Consider the following 16,721-nt stretch of genomic DNA (forward strand, 5'->3'; position numbering starts at 1 on the left):
AGGAGAGGATTAGATACACGGCTCAGCAGACAGTATCACACAGGACAGGATTAGATACACAGCTCAGCAGACAGTATCACACAGGATAGGATTAGATACACGGCTCAGCAGACAGTATCACACAGGATAGGATTAGATACATGGCTCAGCAGACAGTATCACACAGGACAGGATTAGATACACAGCTCAGCAGTCAGTATCACACAGGATAGGATTAGATACACGGCTCAGCAGTCAGTATCACACAGGATAGGATTAGATACACGGCTCAGCAGTCAGTATCACACAGGAGAGGATTAGATACACAGCTCAGCAGTCAGTATCACACAGGAGAGGATTAGATACACGGCTCAGCAGACAGTATCACACAGGACAGGATTAGATACACAGCTCAGCAGACAGTATCACACAGGATAGGATTAGATACACGGCTCAGCAGACAGTATTACACAGGACAGGATTAGATACACAGCTCAGCAGTCAGTATCACACAGGATAGGATTAGATACACGGCTCAGCAGTCAGTATCACACAGGATGGATTAGATACATGGCTCAGCAGTCAGTATCACACAGGATAGGATTAGATACACGGCTCAGCAGTCGGTATCACACAGGATAGGATTAGATACACAGATCAGCAGTCAGTATCACACAGGATAGGATTAGATACACAGATCAGCAGTCAGTATCACACAGGATAGGATTAGATACACGGCTCAGCAGACAGTATCACACAGGATAGGATTAGATACACGGCTCAGCAGACAGTATCAGAAAGGATAGGATTAGATACACAGCTCAGCAGACAGTATCACACAGGAGAGGATTAGATACACAGCTCAGCAGTCAGTATCACACAGGAGAGGATTAGATACACAGCTCAGCAGTCAGTATCACACAGGAGAGGATTAGATACACAGCTCAGCAGTCAGTATCACATAGGATTAGCTACACAGCTCAGCAGACAGTATCTCACAGGGATTAGATACATTTAGATACGATGCTTCCTGGGATTATTTGATATTATTTTCCGGTGTCACCAGATTAGTAATAATAAAACATTTTGTGTTTTTATAATTTATTTTATCTTTTTTATTAATGGAAAATGAATTAGAATTCACACGAAGTGACAGAAACGTCAAATACAGAATTCCATTAAATTCTAAAATTGTTCAAAAGGGAAAAATAGATTAATTTATTGAGATGTTAAATATACAAGTTTTCTCTAAATGCATTTCAAGGCCTCAAGGAAAATGGAATATTAAATGTCCTATGGGGGGGGGGGGGCTTTTATTTTCTCCTGTTTTCCATTTTGCATATAAAATAAGACTAAAAGGCTCAGAGGATTCGAGCCGCCTCCTGATATACCGTATTATCACATCCCAGCACCAACGTCCAAAAGAAAGGACGATAAATAGAGGAATATTGCCACCTTGCAGTACACCATCTCATACACTACAGGGCAATATATATGTAAATGTATTCTCTGTGTGTACATCTGTCTGTATGTATGTGCTCTGTGTAAACATGTGTATATGAACACCTGGTATAACCTGGGCATCTCCTGTATATAATTATATATGTACAGCCGGTATAACCTGGGCATCTCCTGTATATAATTATATATGTACAGCCGGTATAACCTGTGCATCTCCTGTATATAATTATATATGTACAGCCGGTATAACCTGGGCATGTTCTGTATATAATTATATATGTACAGCCGGTATAACCTGGGTATCTCCTGTATATAATTATATATGTACAGCCGGTATAACCTGGGTATCTCCTGTATATAATTATATATGTACAGCCGGTATAACCTGGGTATCTCCTGTATATAATTATATATGTACAGCCGGTATAACCTGGGTATCTCCTGTATATAATTATACATGTACAGCCGGTATAACCTGGGCATCTCCTGTATATAATTATACATGTACAGCTGGTATAACCTGGGCATCTCCTGTATATAATTATATACGTACAGCTGGTATAACCTGGGCATCTCCTGTATATAATTATATATGTACAGCCGGTATAACCTGGGCTTCTCCTGTATATAATTATATATGTACAGCTGGTATAACCTGGGCATCTCCTGTATATAACTATATATGTACAGCCGGTATAACCTGGGTATCTCCTGTATATAATTATATATGTACAGCCGGTATAACCTGGGCATCTTCTGTATATCATTATATATGTACAGCTGGTATAACCTGGGCATCTCCTGTATATAATTATATATGTACAGCCGGTATAACCTGGGCATCTCCTGTATATAATTATATATGTACAGCTGGTATAACCTGGGTATCTCCTGTATATAATTATATACTGTATGTACAGCTGGTATAACCTGGACATCTCCTGTATATAATTATATATGTACAGCCGGTATAACCTGGGCATCTTTTGTATATAATTATATATGTACAGCCGGTATAACCTGGGCATCTCCTGTATATAATTATATATGTACAGCCGGTATAACCTGGGCATCTCCTGTATATAATTATATATGTACAGCTGGTATAACCTGGGCATCTCCTGTATATAATTATATATGTACAGCCGGTATAACCTGGGCATCTCCTATATATAATTATATATGTACAGCTGGTATAACCTGGGTATCTCCTGTATATAATTATATACTGTATGTACAGCTGGTATAACCTGGACATCTCCTGTATATAATTATATATGTACAGCCGGTATAACCTGGGCATCTTTTGTATATAATTATATATGTACAGCTGGTATAACCTGGGCATCTCCTGTATATAATTATATATGTACAGCTGGTATAACCTGGGCATCTCCTGTATATAATTATATATGTACAGCCGGTATAACCTGGGCATCTCCTGTATATAATTATATATGTACAGCTGGTATAACCTGGGCATCTCCTGTATATAACTATATATGTACAGCCGGTATAACCTGGACATCTCCTGTATATAATTATATATGTACAGCTGGTATAACCTGGGCATCTCCTGTATATAATAATATATGTACAGCTGGTATAACCTGGATATCTCCTGTATATAATTATACATGTACAGCCGGTATAACCTGGGCATCTCCTGTATATAACTATATATGTACAGCCGGTATAACCTGGGCATCTCCTGTATATAATTATATATGTACAGCTGGTATAACCTGGGCATCTCCTGTATATAACTATATATGTACAGCCGGTATAACCTGGACATCTCCTGTATATAATTATATATGTACAGCTGGTATAACCTGGGCATCTCCTGTATATAATTATATATGTACAGCCGGTATAACCTGGGCATCTCCTGTATATAATTATATATGTACAGCTGGTATAACCTGGGCATCTCCTGTATATAACTATATATGTACAGCCGGTATAACCTGGACATCTCCTGTATATAATTATATATGTACAGCTGGTATAACCTGGGCATCTCCTGTATATAATAATATATGTACAGCTGGTATAACCTGGATATCTCCTGTATATAATTATACATGTACAGCCGATATAACCTGGGCATCTCCTGTATATAACTATATATGTACAGCCGGTATAACCTGGGCATCTCCTGTATATAATTATATATGTACAGCTGGTATAACCTGGGCATCTCCTGTATATAATTATACATATACAGCTGGTATAACCTGGGCATCTCCTGTGTATAATTATATATGTACAGCTGGTATAACCTGGGCATCTCCTGTATATAATTATACATATACAGCTGGTATAATCTGGGCATCTCCTGTGTATAATTATATATGTACAGCTGGTATAACCTGGATATCTCCTGTATATAATTATACATGTACAGCTGGTATAACCTGGGTATCTCCTGTATATAATTATATATGTACAGCCGGTATAACCTGGGCATCTCCTGTATATAATTATATATGTACAGCTGGTATAACCTGGGCATCTCCTGTATATAATTATATTATATATGTACAGCTGGTATAACCTGGGCATCTCCTGTATATAATTATATATGTACAGCCGGTATAACCTGGGCATCTCCTGTATATAATTATACATGTACAGCCGGTATAACCTGGGCATCTCCTGTATATAACTATATATGTACAGCCGGTATAACCTGGGCATCTCCTGTATATAATTATACATGTACAGCCGGTATAACCTGGGCATCTCCTGTATATAACTATATATGTACAGCCGGTATAACCTGGGTATCTCCTGTATATAATTATATATGTACAGCCGGTATAACCTGGGCATCTCCTGTATATAATTATACATGTACAGCCGGTATAACCTGGGCATCTCCTGTATATAACTATATATGTACAGCCGGTATAACCTGGGTATCTCCTGTATATAATTATATATGTACAGCCGGTATAACCTGGGCATCTCCTGTATATAACTATATATGTACAGCCGGTATAACCTGGGTATCTCCTGTATATAATTATATATGTACAGCTGGTATAACCTGGACATCTCCTGTATATAATTATATATGTACAGCCGGTATAACCTGGGCATCTCCTGTATATAATTATACATGTACAGCCGGTATAACCTGGGTATTTTCTACACATACTGTAATTATGTATGTACATATGATATAAAATAAGCATGCAGATTTATTTTCCTTGCTCCTCTTATTTTTCTGCTTGTGGGGATTCGGATCAGAAAACATAAAATCACTAACGTCTCTCTAACTTCTATGAACTCAATTAAAACCCTGAGACACGGTCCAGCTGCTTAACAGATCGTGATATTGAGTTCATCCAAAAAGACAGGTAAGAGCAGGAGCAGTGAGCAAGAGCGCAGCTCCAATTACAAGAGGCTGAGGGTAAGTGCCCGCCAGGGAAAGATATTCAACAGACCCTACTGCAGATTAACATGCCCAAAGAGACGCTGCATAATTACACGAGGCCGGGGCAGTTATACTCCAGTAATATCTCAGGAAAAGAAAGAGGCAAAACAATTATTATGTAAAATTTCATGTCTTCTACAGAGCGGCACATTCATCTAGAAAGTCACCGCTTTACACAGTACGTATAAATATACATGAAAAGCACAGTCAGAAGTGGCATCATCAGATCAGATCCCTGCATCATCATCACCATAAACTACTATAATACTGCCCCTATGTAAAACAATATAACTACTATAATACTGCTCCTATGTACAAGAATATAACTACTATAATACTGCTCCTATGTACAGGAATATAACTACTATAATACTGCCCCCTATGTACAAGAATATAACTACTATAATACTGCCCCTATGTACAAGAATATAACTACTATAATACTGCCCCTATGTACAAGAATATAACTACTATAATACTGCTCCTATGTACAAGAATATAACTACTATAATACTGCCCCTATGTACAAGAATATAACTACTATAATACTGCTGCTATGTACAAGAATATAACTACTATAATACTGCTCCTATGTACAAGAATATAACTACTATAATACTGCCCCTATGTACAAGAATATAACTACTATAATACTGCCCCTATGTACAAGAATATAACTACTATAATACTGCTGCTATGTACAAGAATATAACTACTATAATACTGCTCCTATTTACAAGAATATAACTACTATAATACTGCCCCTATGTACAAGAAAATAACTACTATAATACTGCCCCTATGTACAAGAATATAACTACTATAATACTGCCCCCTATGTACAAGAATATAACTACTATAATACTGCCCCTATGTACAAGAATATAACTACTATAATACTGCTCCTATGTACAAGAATATAACCACTATAATACTGCTCCTATGTACAAGAATATAACTACTATAATACTGCCCCTATGTACAAGAAAATAACTACTATAATACTGCCCCTATGTACAAGAATATAACTCCTATAATACTGCTCCTATGTGCAAGAATATATCTACTATAATACTGCCTCATATGTACAAGAATATAACTACTATAATACTGCTCCTATGTACAAGAATATAACTACTATAATACTGCCCCCATGTACAAGAATGTAACTACTGTAATACTGCCCCCATGTACAAGAATATAACTACTATAATACTGCCCCTATGTACAAGAATATAACTACTATAATACTGCCCCCATGTACAAGAATATAATTACTATAATACTGCCCCTATGTACAAGAATATAACTACTGTAATACTGCCCCTATGTAAAAGAATATAACTACTAAAATACTGCCCCTATGTACAAGAATATAACTACTGTAATACTGCCCGTATGTACAAGAATATAACTACTATAATACTGCCTCTATGTACAAGAATGTAACTACTATAATACTGCTCCTATATACAAGAGTATAACTACTATAATACTGTTCCTATGTACAAGAATATAACTACTATAATACTGCTCTCCTATGTACAAGAATATAACTACTATAATACTGCTCCTATGTACAAGAATATAACTACTATAATACTGCCCCTATGTACAAGAATATAACTACTATAATACTGCCCCCTATGTACAAGAATATAACTACTGTAATACTGCTCCTATGTACAAGAATAAAACTACTATAATACTGCCCCTATGTACAAGAATATAACTACTATAATACTGCTCCTATGTACAAGAATATAACTACTATAATACTGCCCCTATGTACAAGAATATAACTACTGTAATACTGCCCCTATGTACAAAAATATAACTACTATAATACTGCTCATATGTACAAGAATATAACTACTATAATACTGCTCCTATGTACAAGAATATAACTACTATAATACTGCTCCTAAATACAAGAATATAACTACTATAATACTGCTCTCTATGTACAAGAATATAACTACTATAATACTGCTCTCTATGTACAAGAATATAACTACTATAATACTGCCCATATATACAAGAATATAACTACTATAATACTGCGCCTATGTACAAGAATATAACTACTATAATACTGCCCCTATGTACAAGAATATAACTACTATAATACTGCCCCCTATGTACAAGAATATAACTACTATAATACTGCTCCTATGTACAAGAATATAACTACTATAATACTGCCCCTATGTACAAGAATATAACTACTATAATACTGCCCCCTATGTACAAGAATATAACTACTATAATACTGCCCCTATATACAAGAATAAAACTACTATAATACTGCCCCTATGTACAAGAATATAACTACTATAATACTGCCCCTATGTACAAGAATATAACTACTATAATACTGCTCCTATGTACAAGAATATAACTACTATAATACTGTTCCTGTGTACAAGAATATAACTACTATAATACTGCCCCTATGTACAAGAATATAACTACTATAATACTGCTCCTATGAACAAGAATATAACTACTATAATACTGCTCCTATGTACAAGAATATAACTACTATAATACTGCTCCCTATGTACAAGAATATAACTACTATAATACTGCCTCTATGTACAAGAATATAACTACTATAATACTGCCCCCTATATACAAGAATATAACTACTATAATACTGCCTCTATGTACAAGAATATAACTACTATAATACTGCCCCCTATATACAAGAATATAACTACTATAATACTGCCCCTATGTACAAGAATATAACTACTATAATACTGCTCCTATGTACAAGAATATAACTACTATAATACTGCTCCTATGTACAGGAATATAACTACTATAATACTGCCCCCTATGTACAAGAATATAACTACTATAATACTGCCACATACTGTACAAGAATATAACTACTATAATACTGCTCCTATGTACAAGAATATAACTACTATAATACTGCCCCTATGTACAGGAATATAACTACTATAATACTGCCCCCTATGTACAAGAATATAACTACTATAATACTGCCTCTATGTACAAGAATATAACTACTATAATACTGCTCCTATGTACAAGAATATAACTACTATAATACTGCTCCTATGTACAAGAATATAACTACTATAATACTGCTCCTATGTACAAGAATATAACTACTATAATACTGCTCCTATATACAAGAATATAACTACTATAATACTGCTCCTATGTACAAGAATATAACTACTATAATACTGCTCCTATGTACAAGAATATAACTACTATAATACTGCCCCCTATATACAAGAATATAACTACTATAATACTGCCACATACTGTACAAGAATATAACTACTATAATACTGCCCCCTATATACAGGAATATAACTACTATAATACTGCCACATACTGTACAAGTACACACATAATTCCTATCTATAGGACGTGTATTCGTAGTAGTTTCTTCCTTCCATGTTACTTTTCACCTGCGCTTATACAGTAATTTATTGTCACTGAGTTTGATATTCCGGAGTTCAGTCGTGGATCCGTATAAAGCTTTGCTGGACCCCGATGAGGCGGCACAGTCGGACGCCCGGCTCTGCACAATTTCCGCTGGGAGTTGGAGTACCTGTCACAGGTGATAATGAGATTCAGCAACAGCCGAGAATTAGACGGAGACTCTGGGGAAGTAGAGATTATCTCACATCTGACAACCTGGGGACGGATCTCATCATTAGAGACGATAATATCCACAGAGGAGCCGGATCCCATCAGCGCGAGTCAGGGACGGACCCCAATGTGTGTATTTCATTTGCAGCCCCCCTTAGATTGACAATTCTTCTGTGCTCTGCCCAGCAGCCAGGCCGTCCTTGTATAACCAGCGCACATCCATGTAATCCCCGCTATAACATAGACATCTTCTGCCCATGTCTGCGGCAAATGTTTCTTATGAACAGATTTGTTATTATTACACTTGGTGTCTTTATGGTCGGCACATTGCGTTAGTATTCACGCCCTTGTTACCCCACTGCACCCTCGTCACGTGTCACATGAAGCCTTCGGGCACTGGATAATGGAGATCTCAGAACATGCAGGTCTTCTCACCTGAGTTTTCCTTCCTGAGGCAGCTCGTGGTACGGGTCATCGCACACCAGCCGGCCTTCGGTGTCCAGCAGGTAGATGAAGGCATTGTCCTGAAATACAGAAGAGCCAGGTGAGGAACGAAGAAGGACAGGAACTACGATAGCCAGAAAAAGCAACCAGAGGTGTCACACAAGGGTTGTGAATCCAGGAGTCAACCAGGAGGACAAGAACCAGGACCCAAGACCATGACAAGGTCAAGAGCGGAGAAGAACAATTCTTCCAAAACTTGAATTCCACCAGAAAATTTGGCTTTAACCAAAAGTTTCTTTATTGTTTTTAAAAGATGTATATGACGCTCAGCTCTCTCCAGACCCCAAAAGATAATACACGACAGCGAGTAAGAAGTAGTCTACTCGCCTCACCCTCACCTGCCCTGCTGCCGCGGCTCTTCTCCCGGAACTGACTCCACTTGGCCACGCACACTTCATTGGCATCTATGGCGCCCTTCGTGACGGGAACAACGCACGTCATAGACGTCAATGACTACTGAGCGGGAAACGAGCTGGAGGCCCAAGACTCAGAGGCAGAAGACCAAAAGGAGAAAGAGGAGGACAAAGCGGGCAGATACAACAGCAGCTCACGGGAGAGGCTAGGTGACCAGAAGATTCTGTCATTGTCCAACCTCTTGGCAGACACCAAGTTGTTGGACTTCAGTGTAATAAAACATTTGGATTTTGACACATCTGATTATTTGTGGGAAGGATTGTCGTAGAGAATTCTATTTGCTTTTAATTGATTCACTTCTCTCCACTTAAGAGCAGGAATCCGTGACTACAGAGTAATGGTATCCCTATAACAGCAGGCGGAATAGTGACATCTATACAAGAGCCATATATCAGGGCGAAGATCACATCAGGACGGCTTCCAAAGAACTATGCATATACAGCTCTGGCAAAAATTCAGAGACCACTTTAAAATTTTAAGTTTCTCTGATTTTTCTCTTTATAGGTATATTTTTGCGTAAAATGTAAATTGTACGTTGTTGCTTTAGTCTATGAACTACTGACAACATGACTCTGAAATTCAAAGCTAAAAAATTTGTATTTTTTTTGCAGCAAATGAAAAATCATCAAAATAATAAAAAAGAAACAGCGCTTTCAGACCTCAAACAATGCAAAGAAAACAAGTTCATAATCATTTAGAGACAACAATACTAATGTTTAACTCGGGAAGAGTTCAGAAATCAATATTTTGTGGAATAACCATGATTTTTAATCACAGCTTTCATGCGTCTTGGCATGGTTTCCACCAGTCTTTCACACTGCTTCTGGAGCAAAAATGTAAGCAGTTCTTCTTTGTTTGATGGCTTGTGACCATCTATCATCCTCTCGATTACATTCCAGAGGTTTTCAATGGGGTTCAGGTCTGGAGATTGGACTGCCCATGACAGGGTTTTGATGTGGTGGTTTCTTAATTTTTGCCAGAGCTGTAGTAGTGCCATGATATCACCCATATAGCAGAGCTATGATATCACCCATATAGCAGAGCTATGAAATCACCCATATAGCAGAGCTATTAAATCACCCATGTAGCAGAGCTATGATATCACCCATATAGCAGAGCTATGATATCACCCATATAGTAGAGTTATATCACCCATATAGCAGAGTTATGATATTACCCATATAGTAGAGTTATGATATCACCCACATAGCAGAGTTATGATATTACCCATATAGTAGAGTTATGATATCACCCATATAGCAGAGCTATGATATCACTCATATAGTAGAGTTATGATATTACCCATATAGTAGAGTTATGATATCACCCATATAGCAGAGCTATGATATCACCCATATAGCAGAGCTACGATATCACCCACATAGTAGAGCTATTATATCACTCATACAGTAGAGCTATGATATCATCCATAGGGTAGAGCTATGATATCGCCCATAGAGTAGAGCTATGATATCGCTCATAGAGTAGAGCTATATCACCCATATAGTAGAGTTATGATATCACCCATATAGTAGAGCAGTGTTCCCCAACTCCGGTCCTCAAGAGCCACCAAAAGGTCATGTTTTCAGGATTTCCTTAGTATTGCACAGGTGATAATTGCAGCACATAGATAGGCAAGCATTCAATAACCTGTGCAATACTAAGGATATCCTCAAGACATGACCTGTTGGTGGCTCTTGAGGACCGGAGTTGGGGAACACTAGTAGAGCTATGATATCACCCGTACAACAGTGTCATGATATCACCTATACAGTAGAGCTATCATATCACTCATATGGTAGTTATGATATCACCCATATAGCAGAGCTACGATATCACCCATACAGTTGAGCTATGATATCGCCCGTACAACAGTGTCATGATATCACTCATACAGCAGAGCTGTGATATCACTCATATAGTAGTGACATGACATTGCCCTTATAGTAGTGCCGTGATATCACCCATACAGTAGAAGTATCATATCGCCCATACAGTAGAGCTATGATATCGCCCATATAGTAGTGCCATGATATCACTCATATAGTAGTGCCATGACATTGCCCTTATAATAGTGCCATGATATCACCCATATAGTAGAGCTATGACATCACCCATATAGTAGTGCCATGATATCGCCCCTACAACAGTGTCATAATATCATTCATACAGTAGTACCATATCACCCATATAACAGAGCTATGATGTCAGTCATATAGTAGAGCTATGATACCACTCATATAATAGTGCCATGATATCACCCATTTAGTAATGCCATAATATCACCCATATAACAGTGCCATGATATCGCCGGTACAGTAGTACCATGATAATACTCATACATATAGTAGTGCCATGATATCGCCCTTATAGTAGTGCCATGATTTGACCTACATAGTAGTGACACCTAGCATTCACAGTGCCTATACAATGGTGCTTACCACCTGTCAGAGAGTCCTGCCAAAACTCAGACAAGTTGCAGGAACATGGTGCAGAGCGTAGGTAACTACAGAGAACCTGGAGGCCAACCAGTAGTCAGAACAAACCAAGAGTACAATGAGTCAACCAGAAGAAAAACCAGGGAAAGCTCTGAAGAATTTTGGTGTACTGGTAGTGCTGGGTGTTTTAAGACCAGTAGGGGGTGCTAAACTGGAGGATGTGGCAACTGCTAAATGTTGATTGCCCACATTGGTGTCATCCATGTGTGACGGGGTCCTTCTCCGATACCACACAATCAACAGAGCGAGGGAAGTGTGAACAATCCCAAGACCTTTATTATAGGTGTGATGGTGTGATATGTTATGTGGGTATCATTTTGTGTATATTTATATTTTACTGATTATAATGGTGTTCTCTTGTAGGATGAGTTGTTATTTGCCATCTGATATTCCCCCCACACTACTGCACTGTTATCTCTCCACAGGGTCAGTGAATAATGTTGTTTGCTAATATGCTAATGACATATTGAACTAGCTTGTTGAAACAATGAGCCCCTGCGCCCCACCCCCCTAGCCTGTGAATGAGGAGAGGGACTTGCAAATATCAGAGAGGTGAGACACAGTCAGTCCTGTGTGGAATGATGATGTGTTCAGAGCATCTCAGAGAGAAAGAAGAGTATATGGACTATGCTATTCTCTGTCTGCTGGATTGTTGGACTTTTATCCTGTTACTGAACTGCATTCGTGTTCTGGACTATTTTATTCTTTGTGTGGTGGATTGTATATGGACCTTTCATACTTTTGCCTAAATAAAGGTCTTGGAATTGTTTACTATACTCTTGCTCTGTTGATTGTGTGGTACCGGAGAAGGACCCCATGACAACGCTGCGGAATATGTTGGTGCTATTTGGTGCAACGTGAAGCAGATAGATCCACCTTTGGAATTGGGGCAGTACTTAGCCAAGTGAACGCTGTGAACGCCGCCGGAGAAGAATATCCTGTAGCTTTTGCCAGTCGGAAACTACTGGATCGGGAAGTTGACTATGCCACTATTGAAAAGGAGTGCCTTGCGATCGTATGGGCACTAAAAAAATGACAGCCATACTTGTATGGCAGAGACTTTACAATTGTTACAGACCACAGCCCCCTCAAATGGCTGAATCGCGTATCAGGGGACAATGGAAGATTGCTGCAGTGGATCTTGTCCTTACAACCCTACAGTTTCTCCATCCAATACAAGCGGGGAAGCCAACACCAGAACGCCGATGAACTGTCTTGACAAGAAGAACCATAGGCTCCCCAGGCCAACCTACCCCTGCCACTGTACAAGAAACTATAAACGATTGAACAATGGACGAACGTGAGCAGGCCAGAGGTCTGTGTAGACCTCATGACGTGCTCACTTATTATGAGGGGGAGAGGTTGTGATGGTGTGATATGTTATGTGGGTATCATTTTGTGGATATTTATATTTTACTGATTATCATGGTGTTCTCTTGTACGATGAGTTGTTATTTGCCATCTGATATCCCCCCACAGTACTGTACTGTTATCTCTCCACAGGGTCAGTGAATAATGTTGTTTGCTAATATGCTAATGACATGTTGACCTAGCTTGTTGAAACAATGAGCCCCTGAGACCTTCCCCCTCCTGACCTGTGAATGAGGAGGGAGACTTAAAATATCAGTGAGGTGAGACACAGATAGATCAGTCCTGTGTGGAATGATGAAGTGTTCACAGCATCTCAGAGAGAAAGAAGGGTATATGGACTATGCTATCCTTTGTCTGCTGGATTGTTGAAATTTTATCCTGTTACTGAACTGCATTCCTGTTCTGGACTATTTTATCCTTTGTGTGGTGGATTAAATATGGACCTTTCGTATTTTTGCCTAAATAAAGGTCTTGGAATTGTTTACTATACTCTTGCTCTGTTGATTGTGTGGTACAGGAGAAGGACCCCGTGACAATAGGCAAAACTAAAAGGTCCATAAACAATCCACCACACTGAGGATAGTCCAGAACACGAATGCAGTTCAGTAACACGATAAAATGTCCAAGGAGATGAGAGTCCAATAATCCAGCAGAGGATAAAAAAATCCATATGCTTCCCTCTGTGACGTGCTGTGTTCACACCATCCTCACCACACAGGAACTGACTTCCCAGTCCCTGTCCTCCCCAGCCCCCTCCTCATGTCCAGGGGTAGTCAGACAGGTTGGGGTAGTTTTCAGGCCTCCCAGACCTGACAAAGGTGCCTCGGGGATTAAGGCACTACAGGGGGTCATCAAGAGGCATAGATACAGTCAGGCTGCAGACAGAAAAAGTGAGCTAATTCAATTATCAGCCTTTTGGATGGTAATTGAGACTCTAGACAATATGGAGAATACACGGAATGATACAGGGAAATAAGAGAACACTATGAAAATCCGTAAAATATAAATATACACAAAATGATACCCATATAACATATCACACATGTATTGTATTCCAGAGTAGAACATATCATTCCTCAGAGATGTTGCTCTGTCTCCTCACTCCCAGACATCTCATCGACTCCGAGGAGCTCGGTTCAATAGTTTGGATCAGAGGTTATTGCATTCAGCTTATTATCTTCTGACAGAGGAAAGAACAATCCTTGGCTACAATCGATTTGGACTTGGGTTAAGCTGATTTGTATTTCTCGCCCGGCTCTACCAAAGAAGATGCAATCAGGCATTACGTCAGGAAACAGCCTTTCTTTTCCGATATTTGCCCACCGGTCACAGCTATGGGCCATCGTACGTGGCCGGTTATCGATAAAACAGTGGGATGTCAGTGGTTTTTTAAATCTTTCCATGTTCCTCAATGTGAGACGAAGTGAATGACGGGCACAAATCTATAGGTCAGGGTCAGAGGTTACTGCTAAAAATTACTTCATCTCATCAAGAAACGAAACTGAAGGCATCGGGTATCGCCTACACGGTCACATCCATCGCGATCCATTGTGTCCCTGTCCATGGTGCTGAAAGGTCCTAATGTCTGCATCCAGCACTGAGATCTCGTCACTCTCAGTATCCATCCTTGGTGGGATCTTGGCCCATGGAACCCCTTTTCGTCACTGCCGGGAGAGTCACCTGATGAAGGCGGCATTCAGATGCCGAAACACGTTGTGTGTTCAGCATTTTAATAAAGGTTTATACATTTTATAACCTTCTGTCCTTATCTATATGCCCAGTGCTACGCCTGACCGCATATTCTTTCCTTCTTGTCATCCGATAGGACCGCCATCTACGTCAGAGATATAAAGAGACGCCTAAATTGTCAGGGGGTTAATGAAACCTAGGGCTGAGTCTACCGAGGAACCAATGGAGTTGGGAGGATGACTTATTTTAATGGTCCTCTTGCAGTTCAGTGCAAAGAGGGACTGTTCTGTGGTCATTTTGTTGGTACTTGTTCATCTATACGTAACCGCAAACAGCCGGTGGAGAACTGAGGAGTCCAGGTTGCAGGGAGGTTAACAACCCGAGTGTATATATACATATATATGTATATATCTCCTGAGGGTAGGTCACAATTCTTTTTACCGGCCGAGATCCATTTTGGAGAAAGTAAGGTGGTTATTTCAGCCTTTTTGCACAGTGGGGAGGGGGTTTCAATTGATTGACACACGATTTATTCAGGACCTCAATCCTCACAAATTGTCCTGATCGATACCTATAAGCGCTATTCATTTTGCATCAGGTCATTCGAGGGATACGTCTGCAGGTAGGGGCCGCGCACTTGGAATCAATCGATTGTTACAAGCGAGGGCTTGCTTTCTCCTGTGGTTCTTGGATTACCTTGGCTGACGTTGCACAATCCCATGGTGGACTGGCAGACTCGGGAGGTAGTAAGGTGGAGCGAGTACTATCAAAGACACTGCTTGCTCACCCATTTAGCCAGGGTCGATATCCGATATGTGATGGAATACCTGTCGGATTTTGAGGTTGCGTTCTCTGAACAGTGATGTCAGGAAATCCCTTTTCATCATCCTTACGATTGCGCCATTAATTTAATTTTTGGGGTCAAATTTCGTAAGAGCAGGTTATATAATATATCAGGTTTGGAGAGGCAGGCCATGAAGGACTATATCAAAGAAAGTCTGGCTAACGGCCATATCAGACCTTCCTCGTCTCCAGTTGTAGAAGGGATTTTCTTTGTTTCTTTGTGTAATGTCCGCTGACATCAAGCCCACGGGTTAGTAATGGAGAGGGGTCTATTTTTACATTACTACTAATGTAGTAAGTAAAAATAGAGTAAAACACCCCCAAAAAAAACCTTTATTTGAAAAGAAACTCCCTGACAATTTCCCTCGTTTATTAAAAAAAATCCACAGGGTCCAGCATAATCCAGTATATGGAGATCCCACGACGATCCCAGTCTTCTTCATCCAGTCTACGGAGCTCCGCTCAGAGAAGGCAGCTCCATAGACTGGAGCCGCAGCCACTGCTGGGTCTCGCACTGCGCTCCGCGACACCCGGCTCCTGTGAAACAAGGTGACTTCAGTTATGGTATCAAGAGCAGCACCACTGTGGACTGGGGTAACCTTGCTGATGTTACCTCAGTTTACAGCGGCCGGTTCTCACGATGGTAGCCGGACTAATGAGCAACCACGAGTCTGGCACTCATCAATCCGCTACTCGAGCTGCTGCGAGACCCGCTGGCTGTGAACGCTGGTAACCTTAGTTCACAGCCTCCAGATGTTCTAGAATCTGGAAACTCCAGTAACTTTAAAGTCTCCCTTAAAGGAAGTAGCAAAGTGAGCAGAAGGAGGCAGACTTTGAAAAATCCCTTCGCTTTCAGCGCCAACACCTACTGTACCATC

General features: G+C 39.7%; 1 protein-coding gene across 1 annotated transcript in view; it reads right to left on the reverse strand.

The window, feature by feature from the left end:
- PDE2A (phosphodiesterase 2A) overlaps window positions 1-16,721 on the reverse strand; it is an 835,594-nt gene that overhangs the window by 297,948 nt on the left and 520,925 nt on the right. Inside the window, exon 4 of the mRNA XM_077298849.1 lies at window positions 8,960-9,048. Coding sequence (XP_077154964.1) covers window positions 8,960-9,048 — 89 coding nt within the window. The remainder of the gene's footprint in view (window positions 1-8,959; window positions 9,049-16,721) is intronic.

This window comes from Ranitomeya variabilis, chromosome 3 (assembly GCF_051348905.1).
Source record: "Ranitomeya variabilis isolate aRanVar5 chromosome 3, aRanVar5.hap1, whole genome shotgun sequence".
NCBI lineage: Eukaryota > Metazoa > Chordata > Amphibia > Anura > Dendrobatidae > Ranitomeya > Ranitomeya variabilis.